This window comes from Barbus barbus, assembly GCF_936440315.1.
Source record: "Barbus barbus genome assembly, chromosome: 44".
NCBI lineage: Eukaryota > Metazoa > Chordata > Actinopteri > Cypriniformes > Cyprinidae > Barbus > Barbus barbus.
In genome coordinates, this window is record NC_136722.1 from 21131674 (window position 1) to 21151532 (window position 19859).

General features: G+C 36.2%; 2 protein-coding genes across 3 annotated transcripts; one reads left to right on the top strand and one right to left on the bottom strand.

Annotated features, from left to right (window-relative positions):
- Positions 1–8692: 8692 nt before the first annotated feature.
- LOC306863087 (eukaryotic translation initiation factor 1b) lies at positions 8693–10082 on the bottom strand. Its single transcript, XM_079406260.1, has 4 exons — positions 9893–10082; positions 9319–9482; positions 9132–9233; positions 8693–9025 (listed from the first exon to the last, which is right to left on the bottom strand). Exons 1-4 carry the CDS (start codon positions 9921–9923, stop codon positions 8981–8983), a joined length of 342 nt encoding a protein of 113 aa, XP_079262386.1. The 5' UTR covers positions 9924–10082; the 3' UTR covers positions 8693–8980.
- A 527-nt stretch (positions 10083–10609) lies between these two features.
- On the top strand, positions 10610–19458 carry LOC306863012 (ATP-dependent zinc metalloprotease YME1L1-like). 2 transcript variants are annotated; one of them, XM_079406148.1, is made up of 18 exons: positions 10610–11067; positions 11661–11792; positions 12153–12336; positions 12754–12855; positions 13300–13409; positions 13548–13695; positions 13801–13908; positions 14105–14278; positions 14365–14517; positions 14607–14739; positions 14826–14888; positions 15522–15634; positions 15725–15880; positions 15985–16136; positions 17444–17570; positions 17668–17741; positions 18211–18297; positions 18372–19453. In XM_079406148.1, the coding sequence occupies exons 1-18, from the start codon at positions 11035–11037 to the stop codon at positions 18513–18515; spliced, it is 2193 nt and encodes a 730-aa protein (XP_079262274.1). In that variant the 5' UTR covers positions 10610–11034; the 3' UTR covers positions 18516–19453. The 2 variants fall into 2 exon arrangements, with proteins under 2 accessions (XP_079262274.1, XP_079262275.1); XM_079406149.1 differs by having other exon boundaries at positions 10963–11067; positions 13801–13884; positions 18372–19458.
- Positions 19459–19859: the final 401 nt, after the last annotated feature.

The window sequence follows — 19859 nt, forward strand, 5'->3', positions numbered from 1 at the left end:
AACCCTTAATGAAAATGATCTTGCAATGGAATTTTAATGAAAATATTGTCCACAATTAGGGAGTTTTCTCAGTTTGAAAAATGATAAGCTATACTTTGTTAAAATAATGTTTACCCTACTAATACAGCACACAAACATGGCTGATACTGAAAATCTAGTCTAAAGAAATTCTATAAAGCTTGTATGTCCTCAGTCGAAGGCAGGTGGCTCGTATTCAGTCCTGTCTGTATGTCTGTCTGCATGTTACGAGCCTGTCTGACTGTGCGTGTGTATCTGTCAAGTTGTCTGTCTGAGTGCGACAGGAGGCTGTAAATCACTTGAAATCTCTCAGAAATGCAGCGAGCAGCTAGGCTTCTCTGTAGGGGGTCGTCATCTTCTCCTGTCTCAAAACACGCTCCCATACTGCAACAGACCGGCCGACACATACTGCAGCAACTGGCCAAAAACAAGTAGAGACACATGCACATTCCTCATGTATGGAGCGTGTCGAGGATGCACAGATTGTGGAAGCACATGAAAGCTTACAGTTCACCGATACCCGTTGCATAACATGAAAACTTGACATTGATGCACAGATTTTGTGATGTAAGGTCCTTAAATTTGGTTTTTCATGCACTTATATTTTTAATAAGCTCTGTTTCAAAATCTTGTGAGGCACTTAATTACTGCCTACTGCTTACGGTAAAGTCCTAAATGTTTAGTTTGTTTCTCACACTAAACTACTGTGTGGCTTCAGAAGATAGGAATATAGGCATATGTACTATATTTTAAGTGCCTTTTGTGTTTGTCAGACATAGTCACTATGACCTTTGGAAATATCTGTATGAAAAACTGTGTCTCCTTTTGTGTTCAGCAATAAACAGAACAGCAAACAAGTTTGGAATGACATGAGGGTGAGTAAATAAATTTAGTGTTTACAAAATCACCACAATCATATCAAATCTCTAATAGAGTGCTGAAGGGATGTTGCATTTTTGTAGGCCAACATTAGTTAGCATTTTAGCACTTTTGGGTCCATTATCAATATCACTTGTGTTTCTAAAGCTTTTACTTGTCTTGAAATAGGCCGTTGCTAACAAATGGCTACATGGGACAATAAGAGTTGTCAGGGACATTGAACAGGTAAAATGTACTCGCTACTGCTAAAAAAACAATAGAAGCCCAATAGAAACCATTACAGAAATTCCAATGGTTTCCATTAAAATACCATTATAAACAATTAGCTTTCTCCTGTAAAACCATTTAAAAATTCCTTTTTGTAGTGTGTTTTGGGCATTTTTCCAATAGGATTTAACATCCCACCAATAGAATCCATCACATACCAGACACCATTATACTTTCCATTAAAACCAATACAATTCCCATTATAACCATTAAATCCATTACATTTTCTATTATGTTTTGGGCAGGGTTCTATTGTTTTTTTCAGCAGGGTCTGCTTTAACAGTCTCATTGTGTTCATAGTAACTCACTTGCAAACTATTCTAATTCAAACTTTCAGGGAATTTCTTTCTTTCTGTTTTTTTTTTTTGAAACCTGAAATAGTTGTTGGAAGCTTAATGGTGGTGACATTGCAGTCATGCAGTAGGCTAGTTATAATTTATAGCCTGAGCTTATATAGTTGAGCTTTTGACTTCTGACGATTGTATTTAGGCTTCAAAATCATGTTTTGAAGCACAAAATGTGTTTTGTTGGTCGCAGAGCTTATTTTCTACAATATTCTAAAAGCCTATGGAAAATGCTGTTAGTTTTTTTTTTTTTTTTTTTGTAATTTTGTCATGTTTTTGTCATTTAAATAAAATAAAAAAAATGTAAAAAATTATTTCAACATATTTTTTTTATATATTTATTTAGTTTTAGTTATTTTATAGCTAAATGAAAATGAGAAATGTTGCATTGGAATGTTGCAACTTGCCGAAGAAAATTAGGCTAAGTTTAATTTTAGATAGATAGATAGACCTTGAAGGACACATGTAATTCTGCTTTATATTTTGGCTAGAATATCTTAGATGGTAATATTTGGTATTCTGCCTACTGTTTCAAACAGCCTTCATGTCGGGACCAAGCCTGTGATGCCTAGAGCTGTCTAGGTAGGAAGCTCGCCGGGTTTTGGAACGTTGCTATTGTTTACTATGAGGCCCAGAGCTTTACTTTCATCACCAGTTCTATCTACCTCCAGTCAAAGCTGTTTAATACTCTCTGGCTGACTTTACGAATCTTATCTCCATGAACAATACACCTGAGGTATCCACAATGACCCACAAAACCCTGAGGAACCAGCATACAAATTCCACAAGATGTAATTACGATCAAGTATGTTGTGTCTCACCAATTAACCCTGTATATATCTGAGCATGTTAAAAAAGTGTAAGTGTGAACTTTTGTGCGTGCATACGGTACGCAGCCATTCCCAATGACTCCCTTCTCCTCTCTAAAAATGGATCACTCAGAGAAACATATTGTAGCGACGCCAGACCGTCCGTTTCCCTGGCAGATGCCAACACCGTGAGCATGAGCCAATGAAAACACATAGTCCCCTGTTCCCTATTTTAATTGGGATATTTTAGTGCTATTAGCAGCAAAGGCTCCACACCTCTTTCCCAAAACATTACAAATGCAGATCCGCACCCCATCATGGTCACTGAACAAGGTACAATCTAGAAACTCAGGTGTCTCTGAAAGCAAGCGGCGGATGTGTCTGGCAACCTGCTCCGTTGATGAAGGTTGAGCTAAGACTAGAACAGAAGAACTGGATGAATGCCAATATTTTGAGGAGCTGCTGTTTTGAGGTTGAGTGTGTAGAGTGAAAAGAGGGGGGTGTTCGGGCTCTGAGGGACTGACACCATATGTTATGTCAGCATTCATTACACTTTTATAGAGGCCTACAGTGCTTTGCTTTCAACTGAATATGTTATCTGTGTATAGGATACGTCTGCTTAAAGATGTGCGCAGAAAACAGTTTTAATATTTGATTTTTAATCTATCAAAAGTGATAAATTGGCAAGGTAGGTGTACACAGATATCAATTATATATCGCCATCTGCTGGTTTCAAAAGTACTGACATATAGATTAATTTGTACAGACAGCACTCTCACAAAGACACATGGAGATCATGGGGAAAACAATGGAACTTTTCTTCTGAGCATTGCAATAGTTGCTGGATGAACAAGTGAAAATAAATGAGGGATAGACTACATTATTAAGGTAGATTTCAACTGAAAAGTTGATATGTTCTCAGGACAGTGGAATTTTATTATAGTTTTTAATAATATTTTTATGTATTATTTTTATATGTATTTTATGTGTTTAGCTTTCCATTTAATTTAATATTTTATAATTTAACTTTTTTTTGTAATTTTGGCATGCGCTTTTTGTCATTTTTATTAGTTTTTATTATTTTTAAGTATTAATATTTAGGTCTTTTGATTCAGTTTACTTTTTTATTAATTTCCAATTAGTTAATTTTAGTGCTTCTACTTCAAAAAAAAATTCATCTAATATTTATATTTTATTTCATTTAAGCTTAAAAGTGTTTTTAATAGTAGTTAATGATAATAAGCATGTTCAAGACAAGGGTATTTTCATAGCCTATAAATGTCAGGTTGGGGCAGGTTGTCACATTGATTTTGAGGCAATTTATTAAACGTTTTATTATTATTATTTATGTGTTTTTAAACGATTTGTTAATCATTTTTGTGATTTGCTTATTTTGCTCATTGATTCTTTTAATAAGTGTATTCCATGAAAATCCATTGAAATCGCATGTGTTTGAAATACTGATTTTTAGTATTTTTGTTCTGTTTCTGTCTGATGCTGGTTATAATTCATTTTGTTTTATGATCTTCATTGCGGATTTCATTTAACTCCACACCTTCAATGATGAATGTTAAGAATTCATAAATTCATTTTCCACATCTCAAAGTTAATACAAACGAGTACTTTTTGGTCAAGTTAACCTGCTGGGGAAAAAAGAGCTGGTTTTACAGTTTTGGAGAATAGCAGGTGAGGATGCCAGACCAGCTTCCTCATGAGCTAAATCCACTGAACACTAGACTGTAGAATGACTTAAACTAAGACCAGCAAATCATCTTAGGCTGGTTTAAGGTAGCCTTTTCTTCAGGGTATTTTTTTTTTTTTTTTTTTTGCATTGATGAATTTTCTGAATGTCCAATCTGCACAGAGAAGCAGTTGCATGCATTTACTTCTCAGCCTGTTGGTCAGATATGACAGCTGTACTCGAAAAAAGCTGGAGGTAGGGGTCAGTGTCACTAGTATTATTTATTACCAATATCAACCCGCAGTGAAACAGCATCTGATGCTGAATTACTGCTTATAGAGATGTGAGCTGAGAGGGCGAATGCTCGGGAATGCAATACCTACCACACAAAAACAATAACAGCTGGCTGGCCTCTGGCTAAACACAAACAAAAATAATGGAATCTGCTAACTGCCAGACGGGCATTTAACAGTTTTGTCCAACATCAAGCTCTCATGTGGAATTAATGCATATGCATAGCCATTCCTTTCCTTTTTCATATTTAAACACACAATAAGCGCATAAAACTCAGTGAGCTGTAAAATGGCTTTTAAGCCTCTTAAAAAGTGATAGAGATCAATTGTTCAGATATGGATGGACTGATTGTTCAAATGAGTGAGGGGAAAAGAAAACAATAAAGCATTAAGAGCAGGAAGAGTGTGCTGATGAATCGGAGACATCCATCATTAACTCTGTGTGTTTGTCTGGTGGAGGTAATGGAGTGGAGCGGAGAGGACGGTGGACAGCCCCAGGCATCCACACGTGCTCCGTCTGTTTCCATCTTATTCAGACACCAGCCACTAAACTCAGCACTTCACTCCTACACATCTTAATGGACAAACTGTCTAAGGTTTTTACAAGCTGGACTCGGGAAAAAATAACAGAATCGTTATTTGAGTCGAATTAATCGTTCAAATCGGTTCACAAAAGCAGCGATTAACTCACTAATCAGCCTAAACGATTCTCGCGTCAACAGTTTACCAGTGTTTCTGTGGTGTATTAATCTGAATGTTCTTAGTCACTTTCATCTGCAAAATGGTTCAAAAACCTTTACTTTTGTCTCTCGCTACTGACTGCAATGAGAACGAGACATCTCATTTGTTAACGAACCAAAATAACTAGGATACCACATAAAAGATTCAAATATCTTTGTGAATAATTTGATGAACAAGTTTCATGACCGGGGCGGACTGGCCATAGAGAGCACCCGGTGGCCTGGCAGCCAATTTGGCCCACTGCCCTCCATTTAATTAATTTTTTTATATTTGCTGTTGTTGTTGTTGTTTTTGTTGCCTGCCGAATACTGAGTACATTTGAGACATGTGTACAGTTGAAACGCCTTAAATAACTTGCGTAGCCTACACAAGAACCCCGAGCCGTGATTTTTGCTCCACACGTGTATTAGTGTTCTCTTTGATTGTGGGAAATTTGAAATATGTGCATCTTTCCACTCCGAAGATATCAGCAAACGTTCAGTTCATTTCACCATGTCCCTTCCACAATGAATAGCTTATTAATCTTTTATGATTGTTAAATGCAACATATATCATTGCAAACGTTACTCTGTGCTCTAAAAATAGACATATTTTATGACATTGTGCCATGCGAGGTCTTTTCATAATCTAGAGAAATGTGCGAGCATGTCAGTGGGGTACGGTTGAGACAAAGTGTATCAACTGTCCCCGGATTGGTGTCCTATTGCTTCACAGGATGTTTATTTGTACAGTGTGATGATAATAGGATAAAAGTCATATTTACGCAAATTCTTTTAAAAAATTATATTTGTGATTTTTCAACTGTCTATTATTAATGGACATATTTTCTAACATTAATGTTAAAAGGATTGCATAGCATTTTAAGAAATATACAAGGTGGTAAAGTGGGTACAGTTCATTATACAGTAACAGTTCAGTCATAGAAAATAAAATGCATACAGAGGCTGTGTGTTTGTGTACTGGTATTACCTACATTATGGGGAACAAATGTCCCCACAAGTATAGTAATACCAGTAAATTCACCTTATGGGAATATTTTTAGGTCCCCGTGATGAAACAAGCTTATAAATCATACAGAATGATTGAAAATGTTTGTTTTTGCCATCTATTTTTGTAGTGTTAAATATTTTTTCCTGTTTTGTTTAACTGAATCTGAATTAAATAAAGCAAATAAACAAGTTTATTTTTAAACTGTAATTATTTAAAACTGTAATTTTGTCATTTATTACATTTGCTATAAACGGTTAGCCAGCTTTACAGCATTAAGAATGGTTGTCTCAACTGTACCATGCTACTGTTTCAACTGCACACCATATGGGTACAGTTGAGACAAAAATGCACCTCATATTTATGAGCTAATTGTGGAAAATATAAACTACTTATGGCTATTATCAATTTATGATATTTCAACGTTGGGACATATTCCATTAGGATTTATTGGTTTTAACAAGCCACCAATAGAAGGTGACCAATTACCAGTAGAGACTCACAGGGTTGTGATGGTGTCTATTGTTTTTTTTTTTGGTTTTTTTCCAGCAGAAACATTTTAAATAACACATTTTTATATTTTTTTTATTTTATTTATATTTGGCTTATTCTCACTGTTTTTACAGCTTGGTAAAAGTCACCTCCTTGCAGTTAAAACGGAGGAAAAATGCTTGATGAATGATTCAATTGATGATTCAAATGACTCACACAAAATATTTGAGTTATTGTGTTGAAACAAAATGCCCAACGCTACTTTTTCACATTTACAGGCAATGGTCCACACGATGATAATTGACACCCTCCACAAAGAGGGTAAGTCACAGAGGGTCATTACTGAAAGGAGTGGCTGTTTACAGAGTGCTGTATCAAAGCATATAAAATGCAAAGTTGACTGGAAGAAATTTGGTAGGAAAATGTGCACAAGTAACAGGGATGACTGCAAGCTTGAGAATACTGTCAAGCAAAGCTGATTCAAACACTTGTGAGAGCTTCACAAGGAGTGGACTGAAGCTGGAGTCAGTGCATCAAGAGTCACCACGCTCAGACATCTTCAGGAAAAGGGAAAAGCCACTTCTGAACCAGAGACAACGTCAGAAGCATCTTACCTGGGCTGAGGAGAAAAAGAAGTGGACTGTTGCTCAGTGGTCCAAAGTCCTCTTTTCAGATAAAAGTAAATGTTGCTTTTCATTTGGAAATCAAGGTCTGGAGTCTGGAAGAAAACTGGAGAGGCACAGAATCCAAGCTGATTGAAGTCCAGTGTGAAGTTTCCACAGTCAGTGATGATTTAGGGTGCTGTGACGTATGCTGGTGTTGGTCCATTGTGTTTTATCAAGTCCAGAGTCAATGCAGCCATCTACCAGGAGATTTTAGAGCACTTTATGCTTCCATCTGCTGACAAGCTTTATGGAGATGCTGATTTCCTTTTCCAGCAGGACTTTAGCACCTGACCACTGTGCCAAAACCACTTCCAAGTGCTTTGCTGACCATGATATTACTGTGCTTGATTGGCCAGCCAACATGCCTGACCTGAAGCCCATATGGAATCTATGGGATATTTTCAAGAGAAAGATGAGAAAGAGTCGATCCAACAATACAGACGAGCTGAAGGCTCAATAGTGCCTCAGCAGAGCCACAGTCTGATCGCTTCCATGCCATTCCTCACTGATGCTGGAGTTTGTGCTAAAGGAGCCCCGATCAAGAATCGAGTGCATAAATGAACATACTTTAAAGAACTTGAACTTTTCTATTTTGCAAATCCTTTTTTTTGATTGATCTTAGGAAATATTCTAATATTTTGAGATACTGATTTTTGACTTTCATGAGCCGTAAGCTCTAAACCTTTTGAAGTGTTCTACTTTACATGTAATGAATCTAAAATTACATTTTCACTTTTTGAAATAAAATAAACCAAATTGTTTCACAATATTCTAGTTTTCTGAGATGCACCTGTATATTGTATTTTTGAGTTATTAAAAGGACCTTGTGTTCTCCCAAAATACAAACAGTTAAATGGCTTAATCATTGCAAATAGTCCCAAGTAATTATTTTTCAGACATTGAACTTCAGACTGACGTGCTGTGGTAAAGTGTTCGAAATACCCACAGACTCAATGAGATTGGCGTCCCTCAGTCATGAATGCCATTCCATGCCCTTTAAAGAGGATTACGCTCATTATTTGAGCCTGGCGGGACAGCCAGGACACGGCAGACTTAGGCCACAGCTGAAAGGATTTCCAGCCCTGACAAAGAGCCAAACTACAAGAGTGTGAACAAAAGCAGTTTACAAACCAGAAATATTGTCAATATTATAAACTTCCTCCCAAATAGTGCACCGCAATGGAAATCAGAACATGCATTTAAGATCATTTCCTTAATAAATCTCTAGCCCATGTTTAAAAAACAAAAACTTTTAAAAGTATTGTTTAGTTGCTATTCGAATCTAATCGAATTGCTCATTTTTATTGCAATACAGAAAGACGGTCGTAATACTTTGTGACTTCATACCAACTACGTGGAACGAATATATAAGCACACATTTAATTCATTCGTGCAATCTAGATTTAAATAAGCAATGCTTGTGTTCAGATAGTCCTGAAAGTTAAGTCTCAAAATATTTTGCTACGGTAAACACTTATTTTTATTAAGGAAGAGAAGACAAACAGTCACAAATGTGCAAAGTCACATAATTTTATTGTCCTTGATAAAAAGATATCGTGCAATTGAGTGCATCTATCATAAAACGTTTACAAGCATCAGCAACAAAGATTCAGTATCTAATTCAGACCAGCCTGGAATTAGTGGTCCGCTTGAGGTCATTATTATCATCATGAATGCTAAAAACAAACAGTTTTACCCTGCTGTCAGTGTCGTTAGCATATGGTCACAAAAACCCTTCCATGAATATACTAGGATTGCTACATGCTGGTGCAGTCCTTTAGAAAGCCCTGGAGGGGCCAGCACTTTAAAATCCGTGAACCTTCAACTGCTCCTCCTTTACGATGTTGATCTGTGAAATAGAGGATGAAAATGAGTAACTGCTTAAACCAATCAAATTAACCAATTCAAACATGCTTTGTAAAGAGAAACAGCTTGCAACTAGTAATATGATTTACCTCCATCAGAAACTGACAGATATTCTTCCTTTGGTCTCCTTGTAACTGAATCACCTCGCCATACTCCGGGTGCTCGATCACCGTACCATTGCAGGCAAATTTCTGTTAAATAAAACAGTGCAATATTACTCAACATCAAATGGCACTTTGGGAGAAATGTCTTCAAATAACTTAAGCTAGAAAATACCTTTTTAAAGGCTTTTACAAGTTTCTTTTTATCATAATCATCAGCGATGCCTTGCACCGTGGTCAGCGTTTTGCGGCCGTTCCGTTGCTGAATCCTTATGTGGATTTTATCCTCAGTCCCAGCCGGGAGCAAGTCGTCACCCTTAGTTGCATCAGCAAAGGGATCTACAGAGAAACAATGGGAAGGAGATCAAATAATGAGCAACATCTGATTGTGGTTTCTCACCAATATACACTTTATTCCCCCTATCAAGTGACTTCTAAGGCAAAATCTGGTCACAAACATACACTTTTGATTACTGGACAAGAACTTTTAAAAGTAATCTTAAACGTTTAACTCAAAAGGCAACAATATTTAATCAAGGGGAGTATAAATAGGTTGTCTAAAAAGGCGTCATTATACTCCCCATGACATTTTCACTCATGCATTTTTATTAAAAAAAAGGGAAAAGTTAGTTACTCATTGCCTTTACTGCATTTAAGCAATATTTTGGCACTAATGCATTCATGAGCACACAGAACAACGCTCGAGATGATTTCCGTTTGTTATCTCGCGCACGATGCGTGCAACTTACCGAAGGACTGGAGGTTCTGTATATTGGACATGCGATATTACTGCTTTTACTTTAACAGATGAAAGACTTCGGCGATCAGTGCCGCTTGCAGACGCTTAGATTTGTCGTTATTTTATAACACGGCCTCGAAACCACAGAGCGGCTGCTTTTAATCTGCCTGATGCAACTTCCTACTAATGTGGGACACAGCGGAAGTGCTTTCATGCACGAGGCTTTAAATGCATTTCCAGCTGCATTTCATTTAAAATCATATATTTGTAGATAAGCAAGCAAGATTATCTTATTATACACTATTAACAATGTCAACAGTGAATATGAACAGTGAAATAAATAAATGCAAATCCCATTAAAACACTAAATTGCTGTTTTGAATAATCCAAGGCGATTTTTACAAGAATATCCTACTTGTTGTTTTAGTAATACATAATAAATAGGGAAATAAAAACATAAAAGGTGTAAAATAAATGTAAATTAAAAGACAGTATTTTTTAAAAGCCTTATGTAAACCATAAATAATTTGTGATATTGTGAATACTTTGTTCTAATCATGTTATTATATTTATTTTGACTGCTTTACTCCGCGCATGGAGCACGGGAATTTTTTATTTTATTTTATTTATTTTTTTATTTATTTTTGTAAAATATGCCTCTCACAGCATAATTTTATTTAAGCAGATGGTTTATTTTCTTGTGTGGGTCTTTAAATAACCCGGAAGTAAAGCTAACTAATCTCTATGGAACAAAACTGAACGACCATCTTTGTAAGTGATTTACGTTTTCTTATCTTTCTAACGTTTGTAATTTTATTGGCTTGTTTTGAGATTATTTTATGATTCTATGTTATAGTTAGTTTAAAAATTGTTAAGGTAATGAACAAAATACTTATTTCACGCCTTACCGTTATTGTCCAGCAGGCGGCACTAAAGGCAACGGTTGTTGATTTAGACCACCGCCGAAGAAGTGAAGACATATGTAATAGCGATTCATTCGGTGAATTTAACAACGATGTGTTTCGGGTTTACAATGAAAAGGGTGGAGTCACCGGTGAGATTAACAACAATAACACCGGTGAGATTAACCTAAGAACAGAAGAGCACAGAGCAGCGCTAGAGAAAGCCTCTCATCGAAAATCTTAACAAAATATGTTTTCTCTTCCTACAACCTTTCAGTCGCAGGTATGAGGACATTTAATTGTTATTTTCAAAGGCGTTTTTGTAAATAAATGAGTGGCTTTAGCGAGTAATAATGACCGAGAATGAGAAACTTGACTCTTAATGACAAACTAACTGATTTAAATAGATATTAAAACAGTAATATCGTTTACTGTTAAAAGTTTATTTTAACAACATCCTATTTCTGGCTGCAGTCACTCTTTAAACTGATTACATCATCTTCACTTCATCTGTTGAGATTCTTCTTAGTTTTTCTTCATTGTTGGTTGAACATATAATTTACTATAAGTTACTGGTGTTCTACATTGCATTGAAGTATTTTTAGTTAATTTTGTGTTTTATGATGACATGTACAAGTACCTTCTGGCTGTTAGACAACAACAACAGCTGTTTAATAGAGATAGTTGAGTGTGAATGTGTCAGGAGTGACATAACTGACCTATAGATCAACATACTCTATTAACAATCATATAGAGAGCTTATATCATATGATCATTTAAGGACTGGCAATCTATTGCAGTTTTATTCTTTTATTTGCTAACCAGTATTTTCCACACTAGGTTATGCAAGGTGACCAAAATGTTTTCTTTTTTTAGGGAACCGTGCCTTTGACCCATCTGATCAATGTGGTCCAGTACCTGAAGAGTTCAGCCAAGTCGGCCGTAACCACATCAGGGCAGAGTCTCCAGAGAGACCTTTCATCTGAACATGATCCACTTCTCAGTGAGGTACGACAGTCACGACAACAGCACACACTGCTTTATATCATGTGCATGTTAGAGTTCTTGTTTACATTAGGTTATTATAGTTAACTAAAAGCAAACAAGTCTTATAACTTGAAAAAATATATATATAAACGAAAAAAAAAAGTACTTTATTGGAGCTAGTTGCCAGTGCAACATTTCTTATATTTATTTAGTTTAACCTGATGTCCTAAAATAACTAAAACATAAAATAATAAAAACTATATTGATATATAAAATATATGTAAAAAACGTATGAAAATTCAAATGGAAATTATAAAAATATTCAAAATAATACTAAATTAAAATACAGCACTAGAAATGCTAACTGGCCTGTTTTCACAGCCTAAAGTAAACTTTAAGGACCTGGGTCTGTCAGAGCTGAGGATCAGTCATGTACATGATGTTCTGGAGCACCTGCTGCCTTCTATAGATCCAGAGGAGAAATCCATCTCCAGCGCTGCTCAAAACTCAACAGCATGGAGAACGTCTCACATTTCTGCCCCCTCCTTCTGCCAAAACAAATATGGTGAGGTTACCCACAACATGAGGTGATGTCGTGTTTTGAAGTATATTTGTCTCTATGAAATGTTGGTGGCTTTATTTCCTTACGGAACTTGTTTATGCAATCACATGAAATCTTTCTTTATCAACATTGTGCTGTTGAGAAATTAAATATAGGCTGGTTCATCTTCACAGGGAATGACACCGTACCATTTCAAACCGGCTGTACTTGAATACTTTATGCAAGCTAGATCACAAGTAGATAAATACGTAACATATTTATTAGGATGTTGAAATATTCAGTTTTATGCACAAACAAGATTCCCAACAGCTTTTCAGTTTTAAAAAGTTTTTTTTCTTGTCATTCAGACACTAATGGCCCATTGTTTTCTCATCAAAGTGATTGCTATAAATTAAATTGTATGTGTTCTTGTTAACATAGGGTTCTCTCACAAACACATGGGACTCTTTGGCTCTCCGGTGTTTCGCAGGCAAAGTTCCAGCCCCGTCCAGGCAGCCTGCGTAGATCTGCATCATCTGCAATGTAATCTTTACCTCCAAGTGACCAAAAGTTAAAGCGGCATTCACATAAAGGACATTAACTTTATAACTTGAAGTTTTAATAATTGTTATAATTCTATGGGAATAGTGAAGTTCACACCACAACTATAATAAAAACAACATAGATAAACGTTGTGTTTGTTGAAATAATTTTAGAATATTATTTTTTTCTTGCTGGTGAACAATGAAAACAATCCATCCTGCTTTAAAGAGCTTGAATATTTAAAGAAACAGATGACAAAACTGCAATGCTCACTTATGTTAAACGAAACATTATTCTCCGTTGGTGTGGATGCTAATGTAGTTATTGTTATGGTTATCATTTTTTTGTGAACTGGGCTTTTACTCGGTTACTTGCTGTTACATTATAACTATAAATGAAGTTGTGGGTTTATTTTTATGTGTGTCTTTTTGTATTTATGCTTAGTATGGGTCCAAAACCGAGGTTTCAAGACATGGAGGTCCAAGACTAGGCATCAGCAGTCTGGTTTTGTAGGTCCAGTAGATGCAGAGAATTACACGCCACCCTTTATGAAGGTTAGTAATCTTAAATGACACTGAGGAAATAATAGTTAAGGCAAATCTGAATGTTCTTAACCTGTTTTTTTTTTGTATTTTTCCTTTGCCTTTTATTTGTATCTCTATTTTCTGAATCCTTTTGTCTATCCTCTTCAGGGCCTCCTTATGAAGGAAAAGCGAGACATGGGGAATCTTGAACAGTTACTGAAACAGAATAACTTGCCAGAATCTCACCAGGACGCTTTCAAGACGGGCTTCACAGAGGGCTTCATGAAAGCTCAGGCTTTGACATGGAGGACTCAAGGTAATGCTTTTAGGGCTTTTTAAAGCATCTTATCTAACATTAGTTAAATAGGAAAATACGTGTTTGCTGCAGGAATTCCGTTCTTAATACTGCTGTTTCTAACAGATTCTGTAAAGAGGACACGTCTGATTATTTTTGTCCTTCTACTGGTGGGTCTGTATGGTGTTTCCAGAAGCCCTCTCTTCTCGGGTAAAGGGTCGTTTTCTGACACTGGTTTGTTTCCCATTTTATTCTTTCCTTATATTTGCTTGTATTAAATATGTTGAATTAAAGCATGCATTTGACTGTAGCTGTTTTTCTTCTGCAGCTTTATTGAAATTATTGGTTGTTTTTTTGACTCTTTGTGTTCTGAGCAGATGATTCTAATGCAATATGATAAAGTCTTTATTTGATCTATTTAACTATATAGTCCGTTTCCGCACCACCTCTGGTCTGGATTCAGCCGTGGACCCCATTCAGATGAAGAATGTCACCTTTGAACATGTGAAAGGTGTAGAGGAGGCCAAAAACGAACTTCAGGATGTTGTAGAATTTTTGCGAAACCCCCAGAAATTCACTGTACTCGGTGGTAAACTTCCCAAAGGTGAAACTCTTTACTTCATTTAATTATGGAATTTTTTTGTTTGTTTTTCGTTTGTGTAACATATCTAAACTGGATGTGTATTTTAGGTATCTTGCTTGTGGGGCCTCCAGGAACAGGAAAAACCCTGTTGGCTAGAGCTGTAGCAGGTGAAGCAGACGTGCCCTTTTACTACGCCTCCGGGTCAGAGTTTGACGAAATGTTTGTGGGAGTCGGCGCGAGTCGCATCAGAAACCTTTTCAGTAAGACTTTTAAAGAAAAACATAGTCATGTATTGCCCATAATGCTTCTGCTGTTAATAAAATTGCTCCTTTACTGTTTTTCCTAACAGAGGAAGCCAAAGTTAGTGCACCATGTGTAATATTTATTGACGAACTGGACAGTGTAGGAGGGAAGAGAATCGAGTCTCCCATGCACCCATACTCGCGACAAACCATCAACCAGCTGCTCGCTGAGATGGATGGGTAAGTCAGTCACTTTTTAATACATATCACTTCTTCATTTTGAAAGAAATTACACCGGTCAGATTTTAGTATTTTGATGATTTCAGGTTTAAACCCAATGAAGGAGTCATTGTGATTGGAGCTACCAACTTTGCTGAAGCTTTGGACAAGTAGGTTTCTACAGCCACCGTTAAAGGGATAGTTCACTCAAAAATGAAAATTCAGCATTTACTCACCATCATGTCCATATTCTTAAGACTTCTTTGAAAGTCAAATTGAGATATTTATGAAACCTGAGAAATTTCGCTCCCTCAGTTGGAAGTCGGGTAACCAAAACTTATGGTAAAATGAATCCATATAAATCACTTTATATGGTGAACATTTTATATGACAGAATTTTTATTTTTGGTTAACTATCCCTGTATTTCAGTGTTTTTACATGCAGGCATATTAATAATTTAATGCAAACTCTAGGCTTAGGCTTATAGACTCATAAGCGGTTTCCATAATTTGCACAGAGCAGCTCACATATGCAGAAATACTTTAAAGGCATTAAAGCAACAACCACAAATCCCATTGGTATTCATCTTTAACTAAGAATATTTGACTCTAGCTTTAATATGAAACTTATAGCAGGTAGATTCTACTGGTTTTGAACTGTTTCCATCTAGACATGTATTTCTCTGATAGGACACATTGTATCTGAAACTGTCTAGTTAATATTTTACTGTCAAGTCATGCAATATTTGTGATAAACTAAATATATAAACTACTATTACTTCTTATGATAATGTGTATTTCAGTGCTCTGGTGAGACCAGGCCGGTTTGACATGCAGGTCACGGTCCCAAGACCAGATGTGAAGGGACGCACAGAAATCCTGGAGTGGTATTTGAAAAAAATTAAAGTGGATTCTGGTAAGAATTATTAAGAAAAAAAAGAATATGTTTTAAAAGAATTTTGTTAGGACAGTCCAATAAAGTCATCTGTTTGTGTGTGTTTTGTAGCTGTTGATGCAGAGATCATTGCTAGGGGAACAGTGGGTTTCTCTGGAGCCGAACTGGAGAACCTGGTGAACCAGGCAGCGCTGAAAGCAGCAGCCGATGGGAAAGACCTGGTGACCATGAAGGAGCTGGAGTTTGCGAAGGATAAGATCCTGATGGGTGAGGCCAGTAGGGACGTACAGCTTAGTCTCTGCAACATGTGATGGGGATTAATGCTTTGATCAAGAGATTCTTTCCTGACATTCTCTTCTCTGTCTCTCCAGGCCCAGAGCGCCGGAGTGTGGAGATTGACAAGAGAAATAAGATGATCACAGCCTATCATGAGTCTGGACACGCTATAGTGGCTTATTACACCAAAGACGCAATGCCCATCAACAAAGCTACCATCATGCCACGTGGCCCTTCACTTGGTCATGTGAGTAGCTGGTCTTAATGTTCCAGTATGTTCCATTAAGCACTTTTCCCAGATTGACTAATAAAAATGTCTAAATCTGGATGCGTGAAATATTGTTACAATGTAGTTCATTAGCGGTGTAAGGATGAAAGAACCTCAGATACTTTGATCTCCTGAGAAACAGACAATACAAACATGCACGGGCATCTTTGAGACCTTCCCTTTTGTCCATTTGTTTCTTCTTAAATCCCCTCACCCATCCTATTAATATCTCTAAACTCTTAAGATCTGTATTACCTTTTAGTTTACTTCTTATAAAAATGAGACCATTGTACCAGTCACCCTGAGACAATTCAAATGACACCAAATATGACTGTGAATATCACTTGCATTAATTTAACATTACATTCTATTGACCATTTTGAGCTGACTGAGTAGAAGGAAGGATGGGTGAGGGGATTTAAGAAGAAACAAATGGACAAAAGGGAAGGTCTCAAAGATGCCCGTGCATGCTTGGATGCCGTTCTTGGACCAAATTTGTGGACCTTACAGTCGATACTAGAGGTTTTTTGTTCATTTATTAGTATAGATTAATGTTACATTTAGATTCCATTTGCCATGATATAATGGTCACTTAAAATCATTTTAAATAATTTATAATAAAATAATTTATTAACACTGTTAAATCTAACCTTTATTAAATCTCTAGTAATTATCAATTTTTCATACAATACAATATCATGCTGTGATGCTTTGAATTATATTATTATTTATATTACTTACATCAGAAGTTATTTTATTAGATTATTAAAAGTTACAAGAATATAAAAATTATTTTATTTTAAATGTATTTAAACAAAATACTATAGAATTTTGATATCTGTAATATTAATGCATTATTATAATATTAATGATTTTTAATATTAATGCATTCCTAGCCACAAGTCTTGATTCAAACATACAGGGCAATATTTCCTTTGAAGGAAAAAAAAGTTTTTTGCTGCTGGATTATGGGTAGTATGGTACCTAACTGAGAATTTGGACAAATTGAAATCACCCTGATTTATGGGTTTCTAAAAAGGAAAATATTATTCTTTAACAGTTTTGTGTTTCGATAGATTTTGAATGACATTTTCACATTTAGAAAAACAACTTTTGAACTCTTAGCTCGCCTGCCTTGAGATCTACATGGTTTATTTCACAAAATTTTTTTTTTTTAATTTGACTGTATTTGCACCAGCCCTGCATGAACTTAAAGCTTTTGCTCTCCAGGGTTATACATCATAAACCCATTGTGCCACCTCCTCTGTTCCTCTGGTCTCTCTCAGGTATCCTTGCTGCCAGAGAATGATCGCTGGAGTGAGACACGGGCCCAGCTTCTGGCTCAGATGGACATCAGCATGGGAGGCAGGGTTGCTGAGGAACTGGTGTTTGGAAATGATCACATCACAACAGGTGAGAGGTGTCCCTAACTGATCACTGCTACTGATCACTGCTACTTTGAATTTGTGGAAATATCAACATTATGATGTTTTATTTGTTCCTCCTACAGGTGCATCCAGTGATTTTGATGGAGCCACTAAAATAGCACAGATGATGGTGACACGGTTTGGAATGAGTGACAAGGTAAAAATTCATGTTTTTTTTTACAAATTTTATCAGACATCAAAGAACCATGAAAATGCAAATGTGTTGGTAAATTACTTGAAATATTAACTTAAAATCTCAGGTGGTACTTCAAGTTAATATTGTAGGTCAAAGGGATTTGACTTAGATCATACTTTAAGTGAAAATATTTAATATATTCCAAAAGAAATGAAGCAAATTTTGAGTCCTTCCACGTGCTCAAAGCCATTAGGGATGTGTAAGCGCTCACATTCCAGACTTAAATCTGTGTTTCATCCTAATCCCTTCCCCGGCTCTCAATTCATACTCCACGTCCAGAAATTAGCAGCACACATGCAGGGTCTAAACTACACTCACATCCGCCCGTCTCTAATGTCAGGATCCTGTCGTAATCAGAAACGTATGTGCCTTTGTGCATTACTGTTGTGCCTGTAACTGCAGTTCACTCACCTCTCTGTGCTTTGAGCAGCTGGGGGTCATGACCTACAGTGACCTGACGAACCACAGCCCGGAGACCCAGGCTGCTGTAGAACAGGAAGTCAGGGTGCTGTTGCAGGTAAGTGTTTAGTTTTTGTTTGTAAGTGATTGACTGATGATTGTATAAATTCATCTTCTAATTGTCTTTTTCAGAACTCTTATGAAAGGGCAAAGAACTTACTTAAGACCTACAGCAAAGAACACAAGCTGCTGGCCGATGCCCTGCTAACTTACGAGACTCTAGATGCAAAGGAAATCCAGATAATCCTGGAGGGAAAGTCACTGGATCCCAGATGATGAAGTCATTTCAAGGCACATTTGAGACATTTCAAGGCACAATCTTACTTTACTTGTAAATATTTGTTTGTAAGAAGAAAGTTTGTAAGAAGAAAGGCTTTTGAATGACTTTCTAGCCTTCTCTCTTAATATTTTTTTTCATTTTTCAGGCAACATGTTGGCTTTCAAACACTAAGCTAACAAAAATTCAGATATATTTGCTATTAATTTGAGAAGGTAAATTGATGCCAAAAGTACATATGCCAGAGCATTGAACCAATAGGTAATGGCTACAAATGAAATAATGTAAATTCTTTGCTTAGTTTTAAGAAGCTATAACAGGAAGTGGATGATGTTCATTATATATTTATTCATCCTATTATTTGTTACCCGGTCACCAGATGGAAGCACTTGTTTATAAGTCATTTTATGGAATGGATAAAAACAGGAAGCTCATAAATGGTGCATTTTACTTGAAAGCAAATGGCAAACCAGGTTGTCCCATTATCAGTAACCATAGTAGTATAGATTGTTCACTTTTTCCATGCAGCCCTAAACCACAAACCAATTACGAATGGGACTTCATAATGTCAGTATTATTTTAACATCTACATATACAGAATAAATATATCTGTAAAAGCGTATCTGAACAATTGACTCAAGAGTACTGTAGATTTTTGCCAAATTTTTCCAATGAACCTTACAAGCCCCTGATTTTATTCATTGAGTTATTTATTTGAATATACTCTTCCAGGGGTTGCTAAAAGCTTCTTGCCCCATCCTCTGACACATTTTGTTTGTCTGCATGTGTGTGTATGGCTCAGGTGACTGCACTGTTTATATGTGCTTGAAAAATTATTAGTGTGCTTCCTTTTGAAGTTAATTACATGTGTAATTCTAGTCATTCTATTTATCTCAGAAATTTACATGGCAAGACTATAAATAAAGTTTTAAAAAAAAGCCTATTTCCTTGTCGTTTCCTGAAAGTAAGAATGTTAAGGTGGGATTTTGTTTGAGATTGAAATGAACAGTGAAATGAATTTGGTTTAAATTCATGGATCTTTTTCAGAGGCCCAGTTTGAAAGACTAGCAGTAAACCATTCAGTATGAAAATTATAGGTATCATGTTAGGTGTGCTGAGATAGTCATTGGTTATCTTATTTCAAATTGGTGGTCTACACACATTCAGGTCCTTTTTTCTCATCATTTGTTACATGTTTCTAAATGGAAGCCAATTAAAGCCAATCATGAATTAGAGAGTCACCCCAATAGCTTTAAGACAATAGCTTTGTTGTGTCCAGTGAGAGAAACTGCAATCATTTGCATCTTTACCCAAGTCTGTAATTACAGAGTTTTGTTTCAAAC

Excerpts from the sequence above, each read along its gene's own strand:
- LOC306863087 (XM_079406260.1), bottom strand. The coding sequence starts at position 9,923 with ATGTCCAATATACAGAACCTCCAGTCCTTCG. Across the intron at positions 9,483-9,892 it reads ACAGAACCTCCAGTCCTTCG|ATCCCTTTGCTGATGCAACT; the intron begins GTAAGTTGCACG and ends GTTTCTCTGTAG. Across the intron at positions 9,234-9,318 it reads TTGTAAAAGCCTTTAAAAAG|AAATTTGCCTGCAATGGTAC; the intron begins GTATTTTCTAGC and ends TTTATTTAACAG.
- LOC306863012 (XM_079406148.1), top strand. The coding sequence starts at position 11,035 with ATGTTTTCTCTTCCTACAACCTTTCAGTCGCAG. Across the intron at positions 11,793-12,152 it reads ATGATCCACTTCTCAGTGAG|CCTAAAGTAAACTTTAAGGA; the intron begins GTACGACAGTCA and ends CTGTTTTCACAG. Across the intron at positions 15,881-15,984 it reads GAAGGATAAGATCCTGATGG|GCCCAGAGCGCCGGAGTGTG; the intron begins GTGAGGCCAGTA and ends CTGTCTCTCCAG.